This window comes from Corticium candelabrum, chromosome 1 (assembly GCF_963422355.1).
Source record: "Corticium candelabrum chromosome 1, ooCorCand1.1, whole genome shotgun sequence".
Classification (NCBI taxonomy): domain Eukaryota; kingdom Metazoa; phylum Porifera; class Homoscleromorpha; order Homosclerophorida; family Plakinidae; genus Corticium; species Corticium candelabrum.
In genome coordinates, this window is record NC_085085.1 from 11,615,841 (window position 1) to 11,638,173 (window position 22,333).

The window sequence follows — 22,333 nt, forward strand, 5'->3', positions numbered from 1 at the left end:
CAGTATTGGAAGTTTGGTTTGCAGGTTTTTGAGAAGAGAGGAATCTGAAACTTAGCAGGGAGGAATGTGATGTAGTAGATTGTTTGACAGTTAGAGTTGCTAATTAGATTAGTATTGTATTTAGTACAGACATTGAAAGAATAGATTGCCTTCTTAGTCAAGTGTCTGGTGTAGACGATTGTGCGGTTGTAGCTCGCGTTCTACAGTCGAGTTGGATCCTCTCGGTAGCAACGACGACACGTAACGTTGTTGCACCTGCACACAGAACGCCACTAGTGAGTATCACAACTATTGTAATTAGGTCTATGTGTGATACATGCAATATGCTAGACTCGAGCCAGTCTCTCCCCGCCTTCGTCATTCCCGGATTGACAATCCGGGAATGACGAAGGCGGGGAGAGACTGGCTCGAGTCTAGCAATATACGATTTGCTTCATAGACTATATGTGATGGACTTGATGATCCCAAGGGCTATATAGAAGCGGTTGGCTTATCACAGAAGAATGTTGATGCAGCCAATAGACAAGTCATTGATAGGCTAGACTTTTTGATCTTTTCTAACTTCTACATTTTCTCTTGACTAGACTCAGAGATCAAGCAAAGGATCAATGACACAACGTTCTGGCATAGCGTAAGGCACATGTATATCTAAATGCTTCTACCGTAAAACCATTTCCAAAAGGACGCGCCCAAATCATTTCCCGGTGCGTACGTGACCACCTACTAAAAATTTTTGGTAGTGACCACCAGTGACACTCCCACCAGTGACCCTCCCACCAGTGACCCTCCATAACTACGCCTCTGGTCAGCCATCTGTCACCTGAGGGTGCAGAAACTGATGCTAGTGGACAACTCTACTCGTATACATAAAACGAGTGATTCCTTTGATTTGTTTGATCTAGAAAAATTTGTGTATTAATTAAAACGGTACACCTACGTGTTTTATACATAGTACTAACTAGCTAATCGAAGTGAAGTGCGGTTTAAGATACTAGCGGATTTAATTGTCTTGCGTCCGACGCCCAGCTGAGCAAATCCGTTTGCGGATTTGAGGGCATTTCCGCCAGCTGACCAAATCCGCTCCTACACTGCATGGAGATCAATATAGAACAAAGGCGCTGGGCTAAGGTTGTGGCTGAACTAATTGGTTAGTCATTGATCAAGTGCGTCATTAGGTGAGCGTGAACAAAGTGCTAATACGTGAAGTCATTGGTCAACGTGCTAGTACACAGAAAGTTGCCTGCAAGACAATGGTACGACTATTTGATTCCTTGCTTCAGCTGTGTAGTCATGCATTCTTTCTTGAAGCATACACAGATGATCGTCACGACTTGCCTTCTGTCTGCAGTACTTGGAATTTTATTGTTTTTCATTACCAGCGAGGTCTGCTTCTATGCTCATGCACTGTATGTAGCTTTGGTCTATTGTTTTCTCTACGCTCAGGGAAAGATCAGCGCCGAGCCTAACTACTATGGTCGTCAGGAAAGAGGTAAGTAATTATGCACTCTCTGTCCTGGTAAAACCGCGTTGGAAACACAATCAGGTTTCACTTCACCTAATTAATGTTGTGCACTAGAGAAATCGATCAACATGGAGATAAGAGACGAGAACCGAAATCGTAGGGCTGTGGAAGGTAGAGTCTAACAACAACTCGTCACGACGTACCGCACTCACACTAATTGACATTACCCATCATACTTACTCGATTCTTTGTCGTAAGACCGTTCCAGTGTAATGTCCGATGTTTAGTCGATGGGCAATGGGGAAGTTGGAGCGGTTGGACGATATGTACTCTGCAATGCACTCAACTAAGAGCAAGAATCTGCGACCAGCCGAAACCTGCGAACGGAGGCCTGGACTGTGTTGGTGCATCATTCGAATCAGGACACTGCCAACCATACCTAGGCTATCTTTGTCCAAGTAATCCGTTTTATCAGCGATGGTATATACAGCTAGGTATCTGTTTATGTTTTCACCAGTTGATGGCGCTTGGGGAGCATGGACGATGGGAGCTTGTACGAGATCATGCGGGGGCGGATTTCGCCTCACCGTCCGACAATGTGACAACCCACCACCCCGAAACGGTGGAAGCAACTGTGAAGGTACTAGCCGCCAATTCGAAACGTGCTCGACCCAGTGCTGTCCAGGTATTACAAACGCAAACGTCGTCTTGTGTTGTCTAACTAACTGACCGTGTTTAATTGTCTAGTCCACGGTCATTGGGGCGAATACTCGAGCTGGACGAATTGCGAAGTGTCTTGTGGCGGTGGAAGACGGTTCCGGACGAGGGAATGTAACAATCCTACACCGATCTGCGACGGAAACGATTGCTCCGGGTTTGGATTGGACACAGAGAGGTGCTCACCCGACAGTTGCCCCGGTATGACGTTTGCATTGGAGACGTACATACAGTACGTCCCACGCTTTATAATCTAATTTAAATTATGTTTGACGTCAAAGTGGACGGAGCTTGGAGCGAGTGGACGTCAGCAATCTGTAGCGCAACGTGTGGAACTGGGACTCAGCAAAAGTTCCGCAAGTGTGACAACCCGAGTCCTTCGCCCGGCGGTGCCAACTGTCTCGGAGCAACTACAGTATTTGTTGACTGCAGTATAGTTCCTTGTCCGGGTATTTTGTACACATAGTCAACGCGACGGTTTCTTGGTGCTTATACAGAGTATTTGTCTATTGAACTATAGTTAACGGACAGTGGAGTTCTTGGAGCCTGTGGAGTACATGCCCCACTTGTGGACAAGGTCACTACAAACGTCGGAGTCGAATATGCGACAATCCTGCTCCACAATACGGTGGCCTTCCCTGTCCTGGACAGACCACTGAAGCGTCTTTGTGCCATTTGGATATCTGTCCAGGTGACGTACAGCGTGCATCATGTTTTAGTGAGCCACAGATTTAACACTTACATCTATCATTCGATGTTGTTGATAGTACACGGTGGATGGAGCGGATGGACTGACTTTTCCGACTGTCCAAAACCATGCAATGGCTCTCAATATTTTCGAACGAGACTATGTAATGATCCACCACCAAATCACGGAGGTCTGCCCTGTGACGGCGGCTACTTAGAATACCAACCGTGCAACACTCACAGATGCCCAGGTGATTGCACAGCAATGAGTATCAGTCACATAAGTCTAAACAGTGGTAATATACTGTTATGAAGTAAATGGTGGATGGAGCTACTGGACGGAGTGGACCGAGTGCACTACGACGTGTGCAAGAGGAGGGAGAAGACGCTCACGCTCATGCGACAATCCTAAACCGAGCTATAACGGAATCGAGTGCCCAAGCGTAGGAGAAGAGTGGGCACCATGTCCCGGTCCAAGACAATGTCCACGTAAGAGCTGCACAGCATGCGCACAATAGACAGGATTATTTCAGTTGTAATGCTGGGTGCATGGTTGGTCTTCTATAGTTGATGGTGGATGGAGTTCGTGGTCAGCGTTTTCCCCTTGCACGAAATCCTGTGGCGGAGGCATCAAACAAACTTTCCGTCAATGCAACAATCCTACTCCTCGTTACGACGGTCTCTACTGTGTTGGCCTCTCGCAGAAGAATTGCGAATGCAACAAACAACCATGTCCCGGTACGTATAGTATTCGTCGTTTCTATTGACAAAATGTTAATAAACAATGTGCGTTTTGTTTGAATTTGTAAAGTTGACGGAGGATGGTCTCATTGGGGCGAATGGTCTTCCTGCTCGTCAACCTGCAAGGGAGGCAGAAAGTACAGATCGAGACAATGCAACAATCCGTTACCACAAGGGGGAGGACTGTGCTGTCCGGGTATGCTAGTCTTTATGTCGCATTCATGCCCACTGTTATGTGTACTGTACACACAATCACATGCCAAGCAAGCATACTGAGTATATATGATACAAACACTCTGGTCTAACACAGAACCTACAGCAAGGTGTTACATTACTCTGGCATGTGAGTGATCCTTTTACTGTGGCAGGCAGAGACGTGGATGCTCAAGATTGCGCAGACGTCGATTGTCCGGGTATTTTCCACGCATATCGTTTGGCCAAAATTTCAAAGAGTATGGGATGTCTGTGTTTTTAGTCGATGGCAACTGGGGAAGTTGGAGCGAATGGAACGAATGCAGTGAAAGCTGCGAGGGAGGAACTCGTATTCGAACTCGATTATGTAACAATCCTGCACCGGATTTCGGAGGGAAACCGTGTTCTGACGAGTCAAGAGAAACCGGGCCGTGTAATGTACACCCGTGCCCAGGTATGTCCACGTTGACATGCACACTCTAGGTCCCAGATGAGTAATCGTTGTGTTGCATGGATGCAGTGAACGGAGGATGGAGTCTGTGGTCCGAGTATACGTTCTGCAGTGCGAATTGCAGTACAGGAACACAGAGCAGAACGCGAGCGTGCGACAGTCCCGTTCCACTATATGGCGGCCTAGCTTGCGGTGGCAACGATTTCGAATCGAGGCTCTGCAATACGTTCGAATGCCCGGGTATGGCCCCACCGTATGTTCGGTGCTTATCGGAAAGAAAGAGTAACATTTGTGTGTTGATTAGTGGATGGATATTATCAAGAATGGAGTGACTGGTCTCTCTGTACTCGTACGTGTGGAACGGGCCGTACTAGTCGAACTCGATTTTGTGTGGAACCCCTTTATGGAGGACGTACCTGTGAGAGTATTGGTGCTCCACAAGAGTCCAATGAATGCTGTGAAAGTGAGCCTACAAAATGTCCGTTTTGTTCAAACGTTATTTCTCGATTCCTCGATTCTAGGAGCTTGTCGTGCTACGCAGGCGTACGTCGTGACCTCCTTGGTTTCGCATCAATTTGCAAAAGTTGAAAAGTACTATATCGACTGTTCTGCCGCTGGTCTTGGTCACTGTACAAGAACCAGGTACGTGTACTAATTTATCAAGAATTCAGTGATTGATTGTTTGCTCTCATGGCTCAAACTTGTTGTCTAGAACTGTGTACTATCGAGGGTACGAGCTGAATGAAAAAGTTCTATACAGAATTGTCACTACAGAGGCCTGTGAAATAGACCCGTAGAATGCAGGTTCCGAGCTGTGCGTTTTACTGCTGATTACAATGACGACAATGAGTATCACCGTGTAATACAAGTTCTATGTGTTGCAACTGCTTAATGCAACTGTTTGCTGTGTGTATGCGTCGGCAGTACAAACGAGCTGTGGGGTTTGGTACATCGTTCTGATGTCTGATATGTAACATTAATCGATATGATATCGTCTGATGTCTAGTGTTTGTTATACCGTACGTATATCTTTGGCTTGGCTCGTCTTCTTGGGGTACGTGTACATCGCAATGGTCTTGGGGTTGGTCCAAGAATTGGGGGCGTGTCGAGATTTTAATGTCTTATACCAAAAGCAGGATATAATAATTAAATGCCCTATACAAATCAAGAGCGTGTAACTGCAGATCCCTTATTGGGACAAACCGCCAAATACGGTATCTCATACGTGTAAACAGCACCGTACACGGATTGAGCATATGGACACAAGCTAGCTATGCATGGGTACCATGAAGTCTCTAGTTGAGATGCGGTACCGCAGCACGTTTTTGCAAAGTGTAGTGTTAGATAGAGTACGTGAAAAAGGTAACTATAGGAAGATGAACAGCGGTCGGGTCGTTTGTATTTGTATTTGTATTTGTATTTCTTTAACTACGGAAAACCTTCAACTCAGCGGTGGATCTTCCGGGTACCGTACCAATCGCTATACATACATGAATATTTACGCTAACATACACATACTCTAGAGTAAGTGAAAGACTATCTAATATTTTAGAACACGTGGATCTAAATATCATCTACACTGTAATAGAACTTCCGTAGAAGCTGCTTAAAATCAGAGACTTTAAAGACTATTCTTAGCCTACATGGAAGGGAATTCCATGCACAACTTTTGAGCACAATAAAATGACGATCGCCGAAGTGCTTCAGTGTTTGGATTAGGCTTACGTAGTCTCTGATTGAGTAAGACGAGTGTGATAATGATGATTTTCAAATGAGTGATACCGGAAGTTGACACTTAGCTAGGAGCCGGTTGCAGTAGGCGTGAACCTACTGACGTGAGCACGTGTCGGAGAACACTCGGGACTTTAATATTGCAATGAAAACTTTCGTGCTGTTGCAGGTTGCGGCAACCATGCCGATCGTGATAGAGACATTAGTTTCGTTGGTTTGCTAGCGATTGTGATGGTCAAAGGCAAGAAATTTCGAAAGCTGACGGAACGGCGACAAGAGTCGTGGATCACTGCTTTCAACAGAAAAGACCTAAAACAGTCAGGGCTGGATCCAGGGGTGGTTTCAGGGGATTGTTACCCCCTCTTTTCCAATAGGCGTCGTTTAATAATTTCGTATATTTCCATTAGAAAAGAGAAAATTAGTAATGCTGTAAGTAACTGCTACCAGATCAACCACCTCTTTCAAAAATTCCTGGATCCGGCCTTGTTACAGATCAGTTTGAAGTACACATCCGTCTTGTCCGATTACTTCGTAACGTAAAATCTTTTGCAACGAAAGTCCAAACGAATCTGGATTAGGTTCCTAGTCAAAAATTGCGATATTCGTCAAGGCATTCATTGACGAAGAACGGTGTACGAACTAGTAGAGTCATACATCAATTATCGGACACTCCCCAATATCGAACACTGGCGTAAAGAAACCAGACGAAGGTTTCTTGTATCTAAGGCATGAATGTAGAGAGTAGTCACACGGTAACACGACATGCTAGATTCAGCTTGATCACTTGGCGTATTGCTGCTCAAGGTAACAAAATAGAACTTTTGCTGCTTTTCCCGTCTATCGGACACACCCGTCAAATATCGGACAGCCGCCGGTTTTTGCTTTCCGATTTGACGGTACCACAGTTCACTGGCTGCACTTTGAAAATTATAGGTACATGTCTCTTCTACTCGCAGTGATAACAACAGACCGGCAGCTTTGCACGTTGCTCTTCAGGACTAAAGGAGAGGAGCGAGTTGTGTTCTCTAATAACTATCGGACACCCGAGTTTGCTTGATGCGAGTGCAAATAGCCGAGAACTGCGATGAATTGTGTTAATACTGACTGCAGACGTCTACTAAATGCCCACCGAGCACGGAAAGTTGGTTCGTTACTAGCAAGTCTTATCTCGCGAGAGAGTTTACCGCTGACCGATCGTAGCACCGAAGGCCAAATACTACGGCTACAAACAGATTTGCAAAACGAGCTTTGTTCTTAATTAAGTCAGCAGATGTGGTACCTTCGCTCAGAAATCGCTGTCTAGATTCTACAAACGATAATTAGCGCTGGCCGTTTCTTTTGTTCCATCTGGAGCGCTAGACAATCAGCTATTCAACGAGTACTTACTTACTAGAATAGAGCTTGGTTCAGAGCAGTGATCAGCCATTGAAATCAAACTGTACGGAATTGCCCTTGATTACCCTATCAAACAAAAGAAGTATTTGGAGAGAAATTAGATCTAGAAATAACTTCTATGATGCTTGTATGGTCAATATAGACGCGGAATAGACAACTACAATCGCAAAAGCCGTGTGTTCTACTAGCTAGTAGATGTCAAGGCGACTTGTTGACGCGGCGTTAGGGTCTGGCTACACGAGGCTATCTGCTGCCGTCGTCTCTAGATTCATTTGTTCGCGAGCGATGGCGATGTTCAGGGCTATAAATGTTCTCAGTTCAGCACCTGTAGATTCATTCATTTGTTTGTGGACGGCCATATCTAGCTAATTCTTTCGATACAGTCTGAGATGAGTCAAAAGCTCTTCATGCTCGTCGGGCATTTACAAAACGTATGCAGTCAGTATTAACACAATTCATCTCGGTTCTCGACTATTTGAGCTAGTATCAAGCAAACTCGATACTAGAGAACAAGACCCGCCCCTCTTGTTTTCCTGAAGAGCAACGTGCAAAGCTGCCGATCTGTTGTTATCACTGCGAGTAGAAGAGACATGTACCTATTATTTTAAATTACGGACAGTGAACTGTGTTACCGTAGCAAAAACCGACGCCTGCCCGATATTAAAATTTTGATGGGAGTGTCCGGGAAAGCAGTAGACGTTCTATTTTGTCACCGTGAACAGCAATACGCCAAGTGATCAAGCTGAATCTAGCACGTCGTGTTACCGTGTGACTACTCTCTACTTTAGATACAAGTAATCTTCGTCTGGTTTCCGTACGCCAGTGTTCGATAATTGGTGCACGACTCTACCTTTGACGAACGGTTGGATTGTTATCGAGGAACGTGTGGTAAACAGCTTCTCTGCTTCTCACGTTAGATACATGGATAGATATCATGTTATTATACCCTACAGGGGTCTTCTATCGCACGTGGTAAGAAGCTACGGTACCCGGTACCGTGTGACCACGCCTCATAGCGCACGTTAGACCGGCCTCGGGGGCCATTGAGATTATCTAGGACTCTGTGCAGCATGCTTGAGGGCTTGCATGTTCATTCCTCTTATACCAAATACACATGCAGTACGCATACGTCTTTCGTGTATTTGCCGCACGATTGCACACCACCAACTGCGTAAGCAATTTCAACATTCATTGCAAAGTACATCGAGTCTATTGTTCACGTCTAGACTTACGAGTCATCGTCGCGCATTCAATCAACAGCAGCCAAACTGGCACTGTTGATATACAACTTCCTTGTCTTCATTATACATCGAATAATATGTACCCGATACCGGGCCTATCGGGCCATTATTCAGCATCCATCCACGATAGGATTCAATAGCGGAACAAGATGTAAACTCTAGCACATATATGCCGTATTGTTAGACTAAGAACACGAAGATCAAAAGGCATATTCATACTTGTAGAACATGGCATCCAAGAACGTCTCTCGACAACGGGACAATCTGTTAGGGATCCGTGCACACAGGTTCTGTTTCGAGAACTTCCCACGTAGCCATTGGTAAAGCACACGTTTGTGTGTTCCTGTGCCGACCAAGTTGACCAACCTGCACATATCACACTTCATATTAAAGAATTAAAATAAATCAATCAAATCCAAAATTTACACTTTACACTTTACAAATTTACACTTTTATAATCTGTCCATATCTAATATCAAGAGCACAAAGCAAAACATCTAGAGTGCAATGAATAGTCATTTTCAGCAAAATTTCATTTTCAAAATAGAATTATTGACATTTCATGACGAAATTGAAAATAGCATCTCAAATATCATCAGCAATCAGCAATGTTCTTAGTTAATACGTTGCATTGTTGTTTAAGTGGGCCTTACAGCCTCGTCTAGCTAAGTATTCCACTCAATTTGCCTATAACTAACTGATGCTCCTATTCTTAGGCTGATGCAATAGCTAACGTTATGTTTTCTCATGCAGTTCACAATAACAGGAATTGAAAATTTTGTTGGAGCGTTCTTATATGCACGTACAGTGTGAATCACTTACTGCGTGTGCAACTAACGCTGCATTCCTGCTCTTGTGTTGCATCTCCAGAGCATGGTTTTCCGCCATGTTGAGGTTCAGTACATGTTCGTTGCCTTGTTCTTCTCGAGTATAGATTTGCAGACCTGCAAACAGCACTAGAACAAGCTGACCATGTAGACCATAGCATCCACACTCCATCAATAGGTGCTACATACACCACAGAAAGTGTCAGCAAGTCTACACTACCTTACATTCTAGAAAACGTTACGTACGACATTTTAGCAGATAGCAAACTCGGGTTTCTGTATCACTGCCCACACAAGGTTTACCTCCGTACTTTGGTTGTGGCCAGCAGATACGTCGGTATCCCGCAGTCCCATAATTGCATGTCTGCGAGCATCTTTCCGACAAGTACCACTCAGCCCATTGGCCATCAACTAGCAAATGAGACATTATATTATCCATTTTCAATGACACAAACATATTGTGTAAACCCTCTTTACTCAGTAAAAAGCGTTTACATGTCATACCGACCACGATGCGTATACATGCAAAAAACACAATCAAACGCAAACTGTTACTAACTCGGTGTTTCAGATAAGTTTATTAGCAAAATTGCCAAACTTACACAGATATAAATAAAGCTTTGGTGTTTACAGCAAACGGCAAATCTAGTACATGGTCAGTCCTACGCAGTAAGGTCATCAAACTGCTATACCAAAGTTCCCTGATGTGAGCCACCATAGCACACAAACAAGTTCGACAATCTTTTCTCAAGAACCAATTTCAAAGGTTTGAGGACCGTCGAAGGCAACTTGTTTGATTGTTTACTGGTATGGTGGAGCCTCACTACAACAAATCTCAACGCAACGAATGCTCGATATTCAGCAAAGTTAGCAATGATGTCCCAACCTTCATTGTATACGCTACCTTTCCCACAATAGCAGGCTCGGCGGAACCGGGAAAGAAAGAACTGGGCAGCCACTCCCTGCCCCTCTAATATCGCAATTGGAGGGCATCGTCCCTTCAATATTGGACGATTATCGTAAAAATACTTTGCAATTTTTGTTGCTTGCAAGCAGAAATACTATTGGATGGTGTTGCAGGTGACTTGCTTGATACACAATGTCGTGATAATTTGTGTGCATGCTGCTCTGGCTACTTCTGTCACAGATTATTCAATGACAAACCAACCATATTCAGTTAAATCAAAACGGCGGTACTCAGTTATGAAATTTCTAACCCCCCAATCCAAAGGAGCTTTCGCCACCCCTGAATAGGACCCTCAATCTAACTAAATCGCTTCTAATAAAACTCTCGCTGCAACGTGGCTTGCCTGTAAAATGGCCCTACAACGCGTAAACGAGCCACTGCTGTTATAGATACCCCACAACATCAACCAGGTACTTCCTTCCAGTAAGACGTCATGGATACTACAGCCAGCGCCTCTAGATAGCTGTATCCGTCTCCTCGAGTACAGTGCACGCAAACATCGAATGAATGAGTGAAGGGTACGTTCTTGCCTCTCAGGAAAAACCCAGTGACCCTCATCCAAGACGTTTATAAGCAGAGAGCATGAACGTCGACTCCATATATATATATATATATATATATATATATATATATATATATATATATATATATATATATATATATATATATATATGCGCACGAAATTCCTCATCAATGCGCCAGGCCACAATAGGATCAATTCGTCTGTATTACAGTAGCCAGAGACATTTAGATCATGGAAAAAGATGATTGTCCTTGAGTTCCCACTATAAATATTCGTTTTTGTTTTGATTCCCACGTGAGAATGCCCATGAACTAACCACCCTCTTAGCAGTACAGTAATAAAGCTACAGCAATTTTAAAATGACTTGTATATTAGCACGATGTGCTTTAAGTCTGTCATTGATAATTGCGGTGTGTGCCATGGCGACGGCACTTTGTGTCGAAAGGATTAAAGCGCATCTGTAGCACTTTGCTCTGTGGTCTGTCATTTGACCAATTTAGTTTTGTTCTACGTCTTTCTCTTTCCAAAAATAAATTGATTAAAATGCTACTCGAGATTACTATCAGTATAGGTACGTCTCCACTTACCTGGACAATTTTTGTTTGGACATGACTTTTCTTCTGCAGCAGGTCCATTGCAAGGCTCACCTTTGTACATTGGCTCTGGATTTGTACATGATCTTGTACGTTGTTGATTGCCTTCAAACCCACATGTCGTTGTACATTCTGAATAGTCTGTCCACTCTGCCCAACCACCATCAACTAACAAGCACACACACGACTTTACTCTTTATCCATCACTAACACTGAGCACACTCAACTACAAAACCTTACTGCCACAAAACGTTGAAGACATGCATGCAAACCAATTTGCACTTAAAATGCAAACGAAGCATCCTCTGCTTTGAAAATAAGTCAACGTCAAACGCCAAGACAACATTATTAACTAGATAAAATATTGAATAAAATGATAAAGTATTATTAAGATCTCAATAGTTTGTCCAGCTCACTTCCCTAAAATCATAAACCTGTTATAGATTAAGAGCAGTAATCAGACGAACAACATTCCAAAATTTGCAATACATATAGAACGTATTTGCCAAAATTGCTATCTTAATTAGCAATCTACATTGAGAAATAACATTTACAAAAAGGAATAAACATATTACCCTACAAAAAAGTAATGTAAGATTATGCAATGAGAAAATTTAAAATGATGGTCGTGTAATGCAACGTTTGTCTTGTTGATACCTGGACATGGAGTAGTGCTGCATGTTGCATTTTCTAGTTCATCACCCTCGCAGTACCTTCCACCATGCAGTGGAGAAGGATTCGTGCAAAATCTCCTTCTGACAGCACCACCTCCACCACAAGTTACACTGCACAAACTCCATGTTGACCAGTCAGTCCAACCTCCATCAACTAATAAATAACATCTATCATAGTCATAGTCACAGCCACACACACACACACACACACACACACACACACACACACACACACACACACACACACACACACACGCACACACACACACACACACACACACACACACACACACACGCACACACACACACACACACACACACACACACACACACACACACACAAACACGTTTTGTTCACACCTGGACACGATTCCTGATTGCACTGTCCTTCTTCTTCAGCAGAACCATCACAAGTTTTGCCTCCATTTTCTGGAGCAGGGTTATCACACTTACGTGATCTTTGTTTGGTGCCTCCACCGCAACTGAGAGTGCATTTCAACCATTGTGACCAACTTCCCCAAGCACCATCAACTGACAAGCATGCAAACACAACAGATTAGAATTAGAAATACCAAAGTAACTCAGACTACTGACCGGGGCAATCAAAAACATTACACAGAATACAGTTTCGTGGTTCTCCAGAACATGTGTTCCCACCATAGCGTGGAGTAGGATTATTGCAGTAACGATATTTGCATTGAAGACCTCCCAGACATGACTTGCTACACTTTGAATATTGAGTCCAACTACTCCACCCTCCATGAACTGCATATATACATTTAATAATTTAATATAAGATAAATTGAAATTTGTTTTACAGCAACTCTGCTACTGTAGTCACCTGGACAATTTGATGTGCCACATGGATTATCTTCTGACCCATGTCCAGGGCATTCCAACCCTCCAAATTGTGGTTTGGGATTGTTGCACAATCTTGACCGACTCTGTGTGCCACCATTGCAAGTGGCTGTACATGTAGACCACGACATCCACGTACCCCATCCTCCATCAACTGTAAATTACAGCAAAAATGACATACATAACAACATAGGAACTGCCACTATTTTATCAATGTTCAAAACTGTACGTGGACATTGTTGCTGATTGCAAGGTCTATTCTCTTGGTCACTTCCCACACAATCAAGGCCATCATGATTAGGTCTTGGGTTGTCACAAAACCGAGATCGGTATTGAATGCCACCCTCACATGACTCTGAGCAATCAGTCCAACTTGTCCAGTCGCTCCAGGAACCATTCACTGTCACAGACCATGTTATCAAAAACATTAGCAACAATTTGCCTAACATCGTAAACCTGGGCAAAAGTGAACATTGCATGTATCATTTTCACTAGCAAATCCAGGACATTCTAGCCCACCAAACTGTGGAGCTGGATTGTTACAGTGCCGCTGCCTAATGTGAAAGCCCGTTCCACATGACTTTGAGCAATCACTCCAATCTTCCCATTCACTCCATTTCCCATCAACTACAAAAAAGACACAAACAGAAATAAGATAACTACAAAACTACTGAGTTCAGAAATTTTAAGCACTGACTTGGGCACACCTCATCATTGCATTCACCAGTTTCCAACCAAGGACCAGTACAGTTTCTTCCTCCAAAAGATGGAGAAGGATCATCACAATATCGTACCCGCCGTCTTACTCCACCTCCACAGGTTGCAGAGCAAAACGTCCAATTTGACCAGCTGCTAAATTTTCCGTCAACTGTAACAAAGGAAAAACTTACCATGCATCTGTGCAAAAAATGCAATTATGACCATTACCTGGGCATGGACGTTCAGAACATGTTTCATTCTGCCAGCTGTATCCCGAACAGTCACGACCACCATAGGCTGGTACTGGATTATTGCACACTCTAGTACGATTTCGCAGCCCTCCACCACAACTCACTGTGCAACTAGTCCAATTGGACCAGTAACTCCATTCACCATTTACTGCAATTTAAGCATTTGAGTTAGATAAACAAAGCAGCTAATAAGATATTCCTACAATGGAGTGATAAACACTAGTGTATGTGTACATTCTGTACAAAATGTTACTTGAATGTTATAACATAAGAAAAATAATATGCCCTTCCCAAAGAAATGTATCCAAACTTAGAACTTTGAAAGAAAATTGTAAAAGCAAGTAAATTTAAAGATTGAAAAATTACTATTACATTGAAAATTAATTCAAATATTTTATGCAATTAAAATTAAGGAAAAATATCCCAGAGTGCTTGTAGAAGTTTAGCTTAGCTGGTCTCAAAATTAAATTAGCAAAAAGATTCATTGTGGACGTGTGTACATTAACTAACAACAGTTGGTAACCTCTTGACTAATGAGTATCAAGTTGAGAGTCAACACCCAACATCTTTGTTAGTATAGCATGCACACATGGACAAAGATACCCTTAATGTTCAATCTTTATTTGTTTGCTTGTTTGTGTGCATATGCACATTACTATACTGCATTCATCTTGAATCAGATCAGGACAGTAAATTACAATACCAAAAGAATTACCTTGCCAAGATCTACTAAACCAATTTGGCTGTTAATAAAATAGATCATATGCATATAATAGATTGTAGCACATTGAAATATAGTGCTAACGAGTACAATGCTGTAAGTGTTGCAGATTGCAATAGCCTGAAATTATGTCCAGACAAATTTGACTACTGTGTCTATAGTCCCATAGTTCCTAAAACTACACCACTGAGACTGAGCCTGAGACTCACAAACCCACATACAATTTACTTCTGCACTTTCTAATGCACACACACTGCCAACGTCATCATCCATATAAATGTCCAAGTAAATTTGTTAAAAGAAAATAACGTTTTCTTGTCCCTGAGACAGGCTACTTGTTGAAAGACTCTCATTTTACTGATAAAAATGGGTAAATTAGCAAACTTTGCGTGGCGCTGTGCCACCTCTTCAGGGATCTTTCCTGAGATAACCGAGTTGTTCATGGTCTTCATTTGGTAAGTTGCCAGCAGTACTTTCGGATCTTATAATAATGCTTCAAATTGCTTGAGCCTTAGTTAAAACCGTATCAATAGTCATTGAGACATGCATAAATGCATGTGCTGTACAGTTTAATATTGCAATTCTAAGACACATTATCTGCAAAGCAATCATGTATAGCATGTTCAAGGCATGCTTTACTACTTGCTCAACAGTTTGTGCTACACGCAGGTCTTGGTAGCAGCTGCAAAGATCTGTAATCAGGACTAGTGTACAAAAGTTTATAAGCACAGGTGCAATAAAATTCCAGTACAATCATAATATTGCTTTACAATTGTTCCGTATACCTCCACCACTGTAGTTGGAGTACATTGTATAGCTAACAATACTCACAAATAAGTGCTCTGTAAAGCAAGTCAAATACGAATACTGTCGTTGTCAGCAAGTATTGTGGTGTATGGGTATCCCAATATGTACTATCCACCCAAACCATGCAATACCCATGCCTGGTTTTACAGTCTTTGGTAAGCAAGCAATTTATCCTTTGCACCAAAGGAACTCCATGCAAACCCTTCTGCTCTGACGTTGTGAGGCTTCCCGAAACCAAAATGCCTCGCAATCTTCTGATTGATAACTGAGGTAAGGGTCTTATAAAAACAGACAGACACGTGATAAGCCAATAGTTCTTGGCCTAGCCAGTCTTGTCATTGTTAAGTATCAGGATGGTTGTTCCCTTAGATAACTAATCGGGCACAGAGCAAGTCCTGAAACAGAAGATTGTAGTTACAAGTCAAATTGTCGTCAAAAGAAAGACATGTCGTACATTTAAATTAACCCAAAAACCATATTGTGATATAATCCATGAGACTTTCAGTGCCCTATCTATCCTCTTGAGACACAAAGTGACCTCATTCCCTGAGACTGGTACCCACTGCCGCTCAGCTATCCAGTACATCTCACCATCTGGTTGACATCTCAGTCAGAAGACAAACTCACTATGATGCACCTCAGTTTGGAGGATGTCACCTTAATACTGCTCAATCTCATACTCAGATGGTCAAAATCAAAGTGATCTGTATATAGTCTGATCACCTAATTCATTGTAAAACCATCCAACATCCCCAAACAAACCATTTCGGCAAAGCCTCTTACGATTCTTCTCGTAAAAATGTAATCACTTTAAAACTTAAATTAACAGATGCTCTTTCAGGTAATGTATTTTTTCTATGAAGCGTGGACTAATCTTCTTAGTGAGAACATTTCTCTTCTTTGCGATGGCTGTGTAAACAGCGCATTAACCAACCAATTGAACCAGCACTGTCTACATTATTATGCATCAACAAATGCAAAGCTCTGCTTTTCTGGGATTCTATTCACTTGCTGTTTAAGCCCTGTCCACACCAGAATGGATCGTGATCTGATTGCGATCCGATCCGGATAGAGAGCGTCCACACTGCACGCTACCTCCGCCTCATTTTGATGTCACGTGACTGATGACTGATATGCACGTGTGGCTTCTTTGCTTGCGGAAAGCATTGATACAATGACATAAGGTGAGCAAGAACAAAGACCAGTGAGGAGTGCTAGATGTTCCGACTACACACGTAGCATACGTGGAGATAATGCCCACTACTTCTAATAGGATTCAACCGATTGTGATCAAAACCACCTCGCGATGTGGATTGGATTTATCGCAATCGGATTGCGATCCAGTTGCAAGTGTGGACAGCATTGCGGCTGGATCACCGATAGCAATCCAGTTGCCAGTGTGGACAGGGCTTTAGCTAGTGTCACTTTTATCCAACCTTTGTGTATTGTCATCTTCCCCCAAACATAAACTGTAAGCAATAAAAATAACTATATGTCTCCACCAACCTGGACAATCATCAATGGTGCACTCTATTGCTTCTTCTCTAGGTCCAAAGCAAGGTTTGCCGTCGTGCTTTGGCTCTGGATTCGTACATGTTCTTGACCGTATTTGAGAGCCAAACCCACATGACTTAGTACATTGTGAAAAATCTGTCCACTCTGTCCAACCACCATCAACTAAAAAGAACAAAAGTCACTTCACTCTTTATCCATCATTTACACTGGTTCAGGACTAGTCTCGCGTAGCCAGACCCTTTCCTGCCCTCACACTTGCTTAATTGGAAGTATGAGAGTGGGAAGCGTAAGGTATGCAAGACTAGCTATATTTATGTAAATGTATTTATGACTAATTGCTGCTGTTAAATTGTAGTTTATAACTCTCTAAGCTGCTACAAACATTTCAGTTATATTTAATACTTTCAAAACCAACTCTGATTGCCACCATTGATTTCTTAGTAAACTTGCAAACCAAATGGAAACCAACTATCACTTGCAAATGTGCAAAATTCTAACCCTAACTCAATTACCATAGAATGAACATACCTACTATCTGTCTACATGGAACTTCAAGGTTGGCAACAAAACTCATGACCTAACAATACCTAGGTATAACTACGAGCTAAACTCACCATTGGCAAGCAAGTGAGCAAGAATTTCAAACACTAAAATGCTCAATAATCATATCAAAATACTACCACTTGCTAGATCACTGAAACTCAATTGTAATTGTGATACAAGTCCCAAAGTACTATAGCGTAAAATGCAATATCACCCAAAGCAAAGAAACAAGCAAAACCATGCACAGAAATGCACGCATGCACGCACATACACGTGTGAACACACACACACACGCGCACACACACACACACACACACACACACACACACACACACACACACACACACACACATGCACACAAGACATGTACACACAAACCTGAACAAGAAATGTTGTTGCAAACGCCAACGTCTAAAAATTTCCCTTCACATGGTCTTCCTCCATTGGAAGGAGTTGGGTTGTTACAAAACCTTGTTCGAAGGGTTTGTCCACCTCCACACGTTTCACTGCATGGCGACCAGTTTGACCAGCTCCCAAATCCGCCATGAATTACAACTAATGGAGCTGACATAAGAAAACAGTTTTCCACAAACATATTGTAATCATGATTAAGTAGATAAACAGACAGGTAGACAAACAAACAGACAAAAGAAAGCCAATACAGACAGTTTGTATATTCTCCTTGCTGCATGGCCCTACGTGACTACCTGTGACCCCTGTCACTACAGTACAACACACTGTAGTCCAATCAAAACAACAACACCACCAGATACTGTCCACATACTACTAGTAATTGAAATGCTACTTGGAAGACAAAATGTAACTTAATTAATAGAATACGGCAAATGTACATGTATATCAAACAAACTACAATAACAGCGAACCATTGCAACCAAACGGCATGCAGTGCTATGTAAAAAAAGAGGTCCTTCATTCTATGTAGACATGTTTCGCATACAATAATGATAAACAAGCAACAAAAACAAGCAGCACGACACTTAGGTTGATTGGTGCAAGTAAGACAGCTGCATCATTTTAGGTGTAATGAACTTAACTACAAAGTCCAAACTAGGGACTTCAATTAAAGTAGAACTCTCACCAAATACTAAAACTTGCTAAAACAAAGATACAAGGCCAGGTATCTTCCTGCAGGAAACCTACGGTCCAGACAGCCACAGAAGCAGAGAATCGGCAACGAGTTGTTCAGACGATTCCCCATATGTACACAAAGTCTGAGAGCAGCTAGCTGTCAGGATCGTTGTGTTGTTTCTGGGCAAGTGACACTGTTAATTCACAGATGATAATATGTGACTAAAAGTACTATTATATGAAAAGTCAGAGTAAAGTAAGCAGTTCGATAAATCTTAGATAGAGTGGGTGAAACTTATTAGGAAGATCGATAGGCATGCTCCATGACTCTGGCATGAATTGTTGATAAATAACTTGAAGCAATGAATTGTGTCTCCACAAGCACTGATTACAAACACAGACACAGACAAACAGACAGACAAACAGACAGACAAACACACAGTAGATTTTTAGTTTGATAGAGGGTATGTGCGATTGGGACAGTAGAGTTGCTTAGTTGTGTTGTATGTAGATTTCAATGTTGAAAACATATGTATTGGACAGACAGACAGACAAACAGACAGACAGACAGAGAGACAGACAGACAGACAGACAGACAGACAGGCAGGCAGACAGACAGGCAGGCAGACAGACAGGCAGGCAGGCAGGCAGGCAGGCAGGCAGGCAGGTTATTTTATTAGGATACATCATCTCTACACACTAGAATACATGATTTTTTTCAATGATTAAAAGAAAGTGCTTCATAAACAAGTTCAACTATTTCAATGTGTGAAGCACTGACTGTATCCATCTCTGCTACCTACATTATCCTCCATTAGTCTGTTCGTTGACAACTTAGACACTTTTCTCAAAGAGACTTTCTTATTGCATTTTTGGAGAGTCACAGAAACACGTCGTCGTGAATGTGACATAAACTCTGCATCTACTCATATTCCTTCAATGAGCCCTGCCTTTCTTCCCAGTTCATGGGGTAAGTTAGGCAGGCAGGCAGGCAGGCGGGCATAGACAGATTATTTTAGTAATTTTAATCTTTAAAGATACAACAAGCAAATCTTCAAAAGTAGGCAAATCCACATTAGTCCATTACTGTGGTCATCAATTACAACCAAATGGATTACCAAAAATGAACAACCCTATCTCTATAAATTTGTTTACCTCTCTTTGACAATGTGAGAGGCATTTGGAGTCAGTGTTATGAAAAATAAACCCTTTCTCATTGCTCTTCTTCCTCATCAAGTTTTACATTCAAGAAACTTTAACATATATAGGGAGTCATATTTCCTAGGAAAAGCGGTCCTCTGCATGGAGACATTTCTTCCTATCAGGGAACACTTTCCCTAGGCATTCTGTCTAAGAGACTCGTCAAACTTTTTTGAGGAACACTATAGCTACTACCTCCGACATCTGGCAAATCCCAATCACTAAGATCAACGTCTATCATTAGTTTACTTACATCATCCAAACATTCGAAGGCAGTTGCTGCATTAGATTACAGTATGCTTGTGAAAACAAACTACTACTAGCAGGCAATACTTTTGATGTTTTGTTTTCAATGTACTAAGACTAGCAGGAGTCAAAGAACCATAGGTTTCAGCTGATATAATTGAAAGACCACTTTACTAATGGCAACCACCTCATCTTTGTATTTGAAGAGCATTCCATCTTCCCCAGAGCGACAGCTGAATCCGGACAATAATTGTAAATGTTAGAAATTTACATGCTAGGAACAGTGGTAAGTAGAAGAATGCAAGGCGGCCAAATAAGAGTTGGGGTGATAATCATCACCAGGACGCTTGTTACTCTATGAACAACACTTTCGCTCTTGTAAACTCCCTTTATCACCCACCAACAATGTATTGAAAGTAACGTCCTTCACAGAGTGGCATTGTTTAGATATTACGTTAATTAAGGCATTTTTACAAGATGGCCTACAAAAATGTCAATCAGCTGATCACCTAAGCAGCAATACAGATTGGGGATAAGATGAAGACAGAAATTCTAAGCCAAAGTAGCGATTTTGAAGTTATGCCTGCATGGACATAGCAACTCCAAGATTTGGGTTGCAAATAGCTGTCTGATGTTGTGTTTATTCCAGACTGGTTCAAATGGTAAAGGGCTGGTTCAATAATTCAAAGTTGTGAAGGTCCACCTGGTGTGTGTGTGTGTGTGTGTGTGTGTGTGTGTGTGTGTGTGTGTGTGTGTGTGTGTGTGTGTGTGTGTGTGTGTGTGTGTGTGTGTGTGTGTGTGTGTGCTGCGTTAGAGTAATCCCCACCGTCCAACTTGCCTAAGTACAAGTAGTGCTTCAAGTAATTTTAGATACAAGAAGCCCAAAAATCAAAGAATAGCCGTGGCTTTAACTACTTGGAATGAAGATGGAAACAAAACAGTCATACTCATACCATAGTTTCCTTTCACCATCTCCTAATACATCACTCTCATTTCCGTTTTGCTATGTCACTGGTAAGATTTCAAAAAGTGGTTACAGTTGTGGTCTACTCTGCCACACTGATGACGCTTATGCAAAGCGTGAAAGAGAACAAACAATACCTGACTTGTTCGAAACAAGAAGACGTGCTCTCAAGTAGATTGGCACCCCATTTGGAACCAGCACTGACCACTTCCTGTTACTACTTACTCCTGGGTGGACCCACTTAAGTGTTTACCAAAACGTCATATCCGTTGTGGTTTGACACAATCAGCTCCTGTCAGACGTCATTAGACGTCATTAGACATCATCCCTTAATTAATTGATATGCAATGAGGTAAAGAGATGATTAATTAAGCAAAAGTTGTTAGGAATCATAGACGCCTACATCTTAGTCACCAACACGCGGCTAGTACACGCCTACATCAGCCAGTACACACCTACATCAGCTAGTACACGCCTACATCAGCTAGTACACGCCTACACCAAGCCGCGAACCCTACACGCCTACATCTTTTTTCACCGAAACGAGCACGTCTACATCTCTGTCACCCACACGCGCAACTCCACAGCTAAGAGTAATAAGAATTTCCGCTAACACAAAATAGATTGACACCCACAATTCATGCGATGTGTAAACGGTTCTACACACGCACGATTGTGTTCTGAGATTACTAGATAGATACTATACACACCTTCACATGAATGTTCATTGCAGCTGACAAAGCCTAGTCCCGATCCCTCGCAGACTTTGCCCCCATGTGATGGAGAGGGATTTGTACAAGATCTAGAGCGAAATTTGCCACCTGTTCCACACGATTTCGAACACTTTGACCATAGATTCCATTCTGACCAACCACCGTCAACTGGCTGATCGTCTTAGTTAGAAACGAAACAAACAAAAAACTGAAACATTGTACTACAAAGCTGTGAGTCCGCACGTTACCTCCAGCAGGTGTCTCATGATCACTTCTCCTAAATCTCTAAAACAGACAACAACACCTAGAGATTGCAGGCGAGTAAGTATTATGTAACTTGCACCACCTGCGGGATTGCGATCGAAACAGCAGAGAGCAGACAGAAGAGCAAAAGGCGATGAAGAAACATCATTGACGACCTCGGAATGAGTTAACGGTATTGATTAGCGGTCTGACTACAACAATGTGTAGGCAATCTCGTGTTACATCATCAGTGCACACCTCATTAGTCAGTTAATTGATGACT

The 22,333-nt window shown here is 42.3% G+C and overlaps 2 protein-coding genes across 6 annotated transcripts; one reads left to right on the forward strand and one right to left on the reverse strand.

Moving 5' to 3' along the window:
* Nucleotides 1-601: 601 nt before the first annotated feature.
* Nucleotides 602-5,142, forward strand: LOC134193095 (coadhesin-like). The gene is made up of 20 exons (XM_062661886.1): nucleotides 602-631; nucleotides 1,176-1,253; nucleotides 1,309-1,383; nucleotides 1,444-1,489; nucleotides 1,577-1,633; nucleotides 1,750-1,920; nucleotides 1,980-2,147; nucleotides 2,210-2,380; nucleotides 2,461-2,628; nucleotides 2,700-2,870; nucleotides 2,947-3,117; nucleotides 3,182-3,355; nucleotides 3,434-3,604; nucleotides 3,678-3,803; nucleotides 3,976-4,020; nucleotides 4,083-4,253; nucleotides 4,320-4,490; nucleotides 4,555-4,713; nucleotides 4,772-4,892; nucleotides 4,963-5,142. The coding sequence occupies exons 2-20, from the start codon at nucleotides 1,251-1,253 to the stop codon at nucleotides 5,045-5,047; spliced, it is 2,424 nt and encodes an 807-aa protein (XP_062517870.1). The 5' UTR covers nucleotides 602-631; nucleotides 1,176-1,250; the 3' UTR covers nucleotides 5,048-5,142.
* A 3,402-nt stretch (nucleotides 5,143-8,544) lies between these two features.
* Nucleotides 8,545-22,292, reverse strand: LOC134182007 (A disintegrin and metalloproteinase with thrombospondin motifs adt-1-like). Of its 5 annotated transcripts, none has more exons than XM_062649327.1 (18): nucleotides 22,154-22,292; nucleotides 22,056-22,092; nucleotides 21,805-21,987; nucleotides 17,974-18,150; nucleotides 17,044-17,214; nucleotides 13,987-14,157; nucleotides 13,757-13,927; nucleotides 13,516-13,686; nucleotides 13,289-13,459; nucleotides 13,043-13,213; nucleotides 12,796-12,966; nucleotides 12,562-12,732; nucleotides 12,185-12,355; nucleotides 11,522-11,695; nucleotides 9,691-9,855; nucleotides 9,440-9,625; nucleotides 8,837-8,983; nucleotides 8,545-8,775 (listed from the first exon to the last, which is right to left on the reverse strand). In XM_062649327.1, the coding sequence occupies exons 1-18, from the start codon at nucleotides 22,217-22,219 to the stop codon at nucleotides 8,630-8,632; spliced, it is 2,820 nt and encodes a 939-aa protein (XP_062505311.1). In that variant the 5' UTR covers nucleotides 22,220-22,292; the 3' UTR covers nucleotides 8,545-8,629. The 5 variants fall into 5 exon arrangements, with proteins under 5 accessions (XP_062505311.1, XP_062505304.1, XP_062505321.1 ...); XM_062649320.1 differs by having other exon boundaries at nucleotides 17,974-18,159; XM_062649337.1 differs by lacking the exon at nucleotides 17,974-18,150 and having other exon boundaries at nucleotides 22,154-22,291.
* Between the last annotated feature and the right edge of the window lie 41 nt (nucleotides 22,293-22,333).

Bases quoted from the DNA above. Each gene is read 5' to 3' on its own strand.
- LOC134182007 (XM_062649320.1), bottom strand. From the start codon at position 22,219: ATGATGTTTCTTCATCGCCTTTTGCTCTTCTGTCTGCTCTCTGCTGTT. The intron at 17,215-17,973 runs GTTTGTGTGTAC...TGTTCTTTTTAG, and splicing joins CAACAACATTTCTTGTTCAG to TTGATGGTGGTTGGACAGAG. The intron at 11,696-12,184 runs GTATCAACAAGA...TGTGCTTGTTAG, and splicing joins CAGCACTACTCCATGTCCAG to TTGATGGTGGTTGGGCAGAG.
- LOC134193095 (XM_062661886.1), top strand. The intron at 2,629-2,699 runs GTATTTTGTACA...ATTGAACTATAG, and splicing joins CAGTATAGTTCCTTGTCCGG to TTAACGGACAGTGGAGTTCT. The intron at 4,254-4,319 runs GTATGTCCACGT...GCATGGATGCAG, and splicing joins TAATGTACACCCGTGCCCAG to TGAACGGAGGATGGAGTCTG.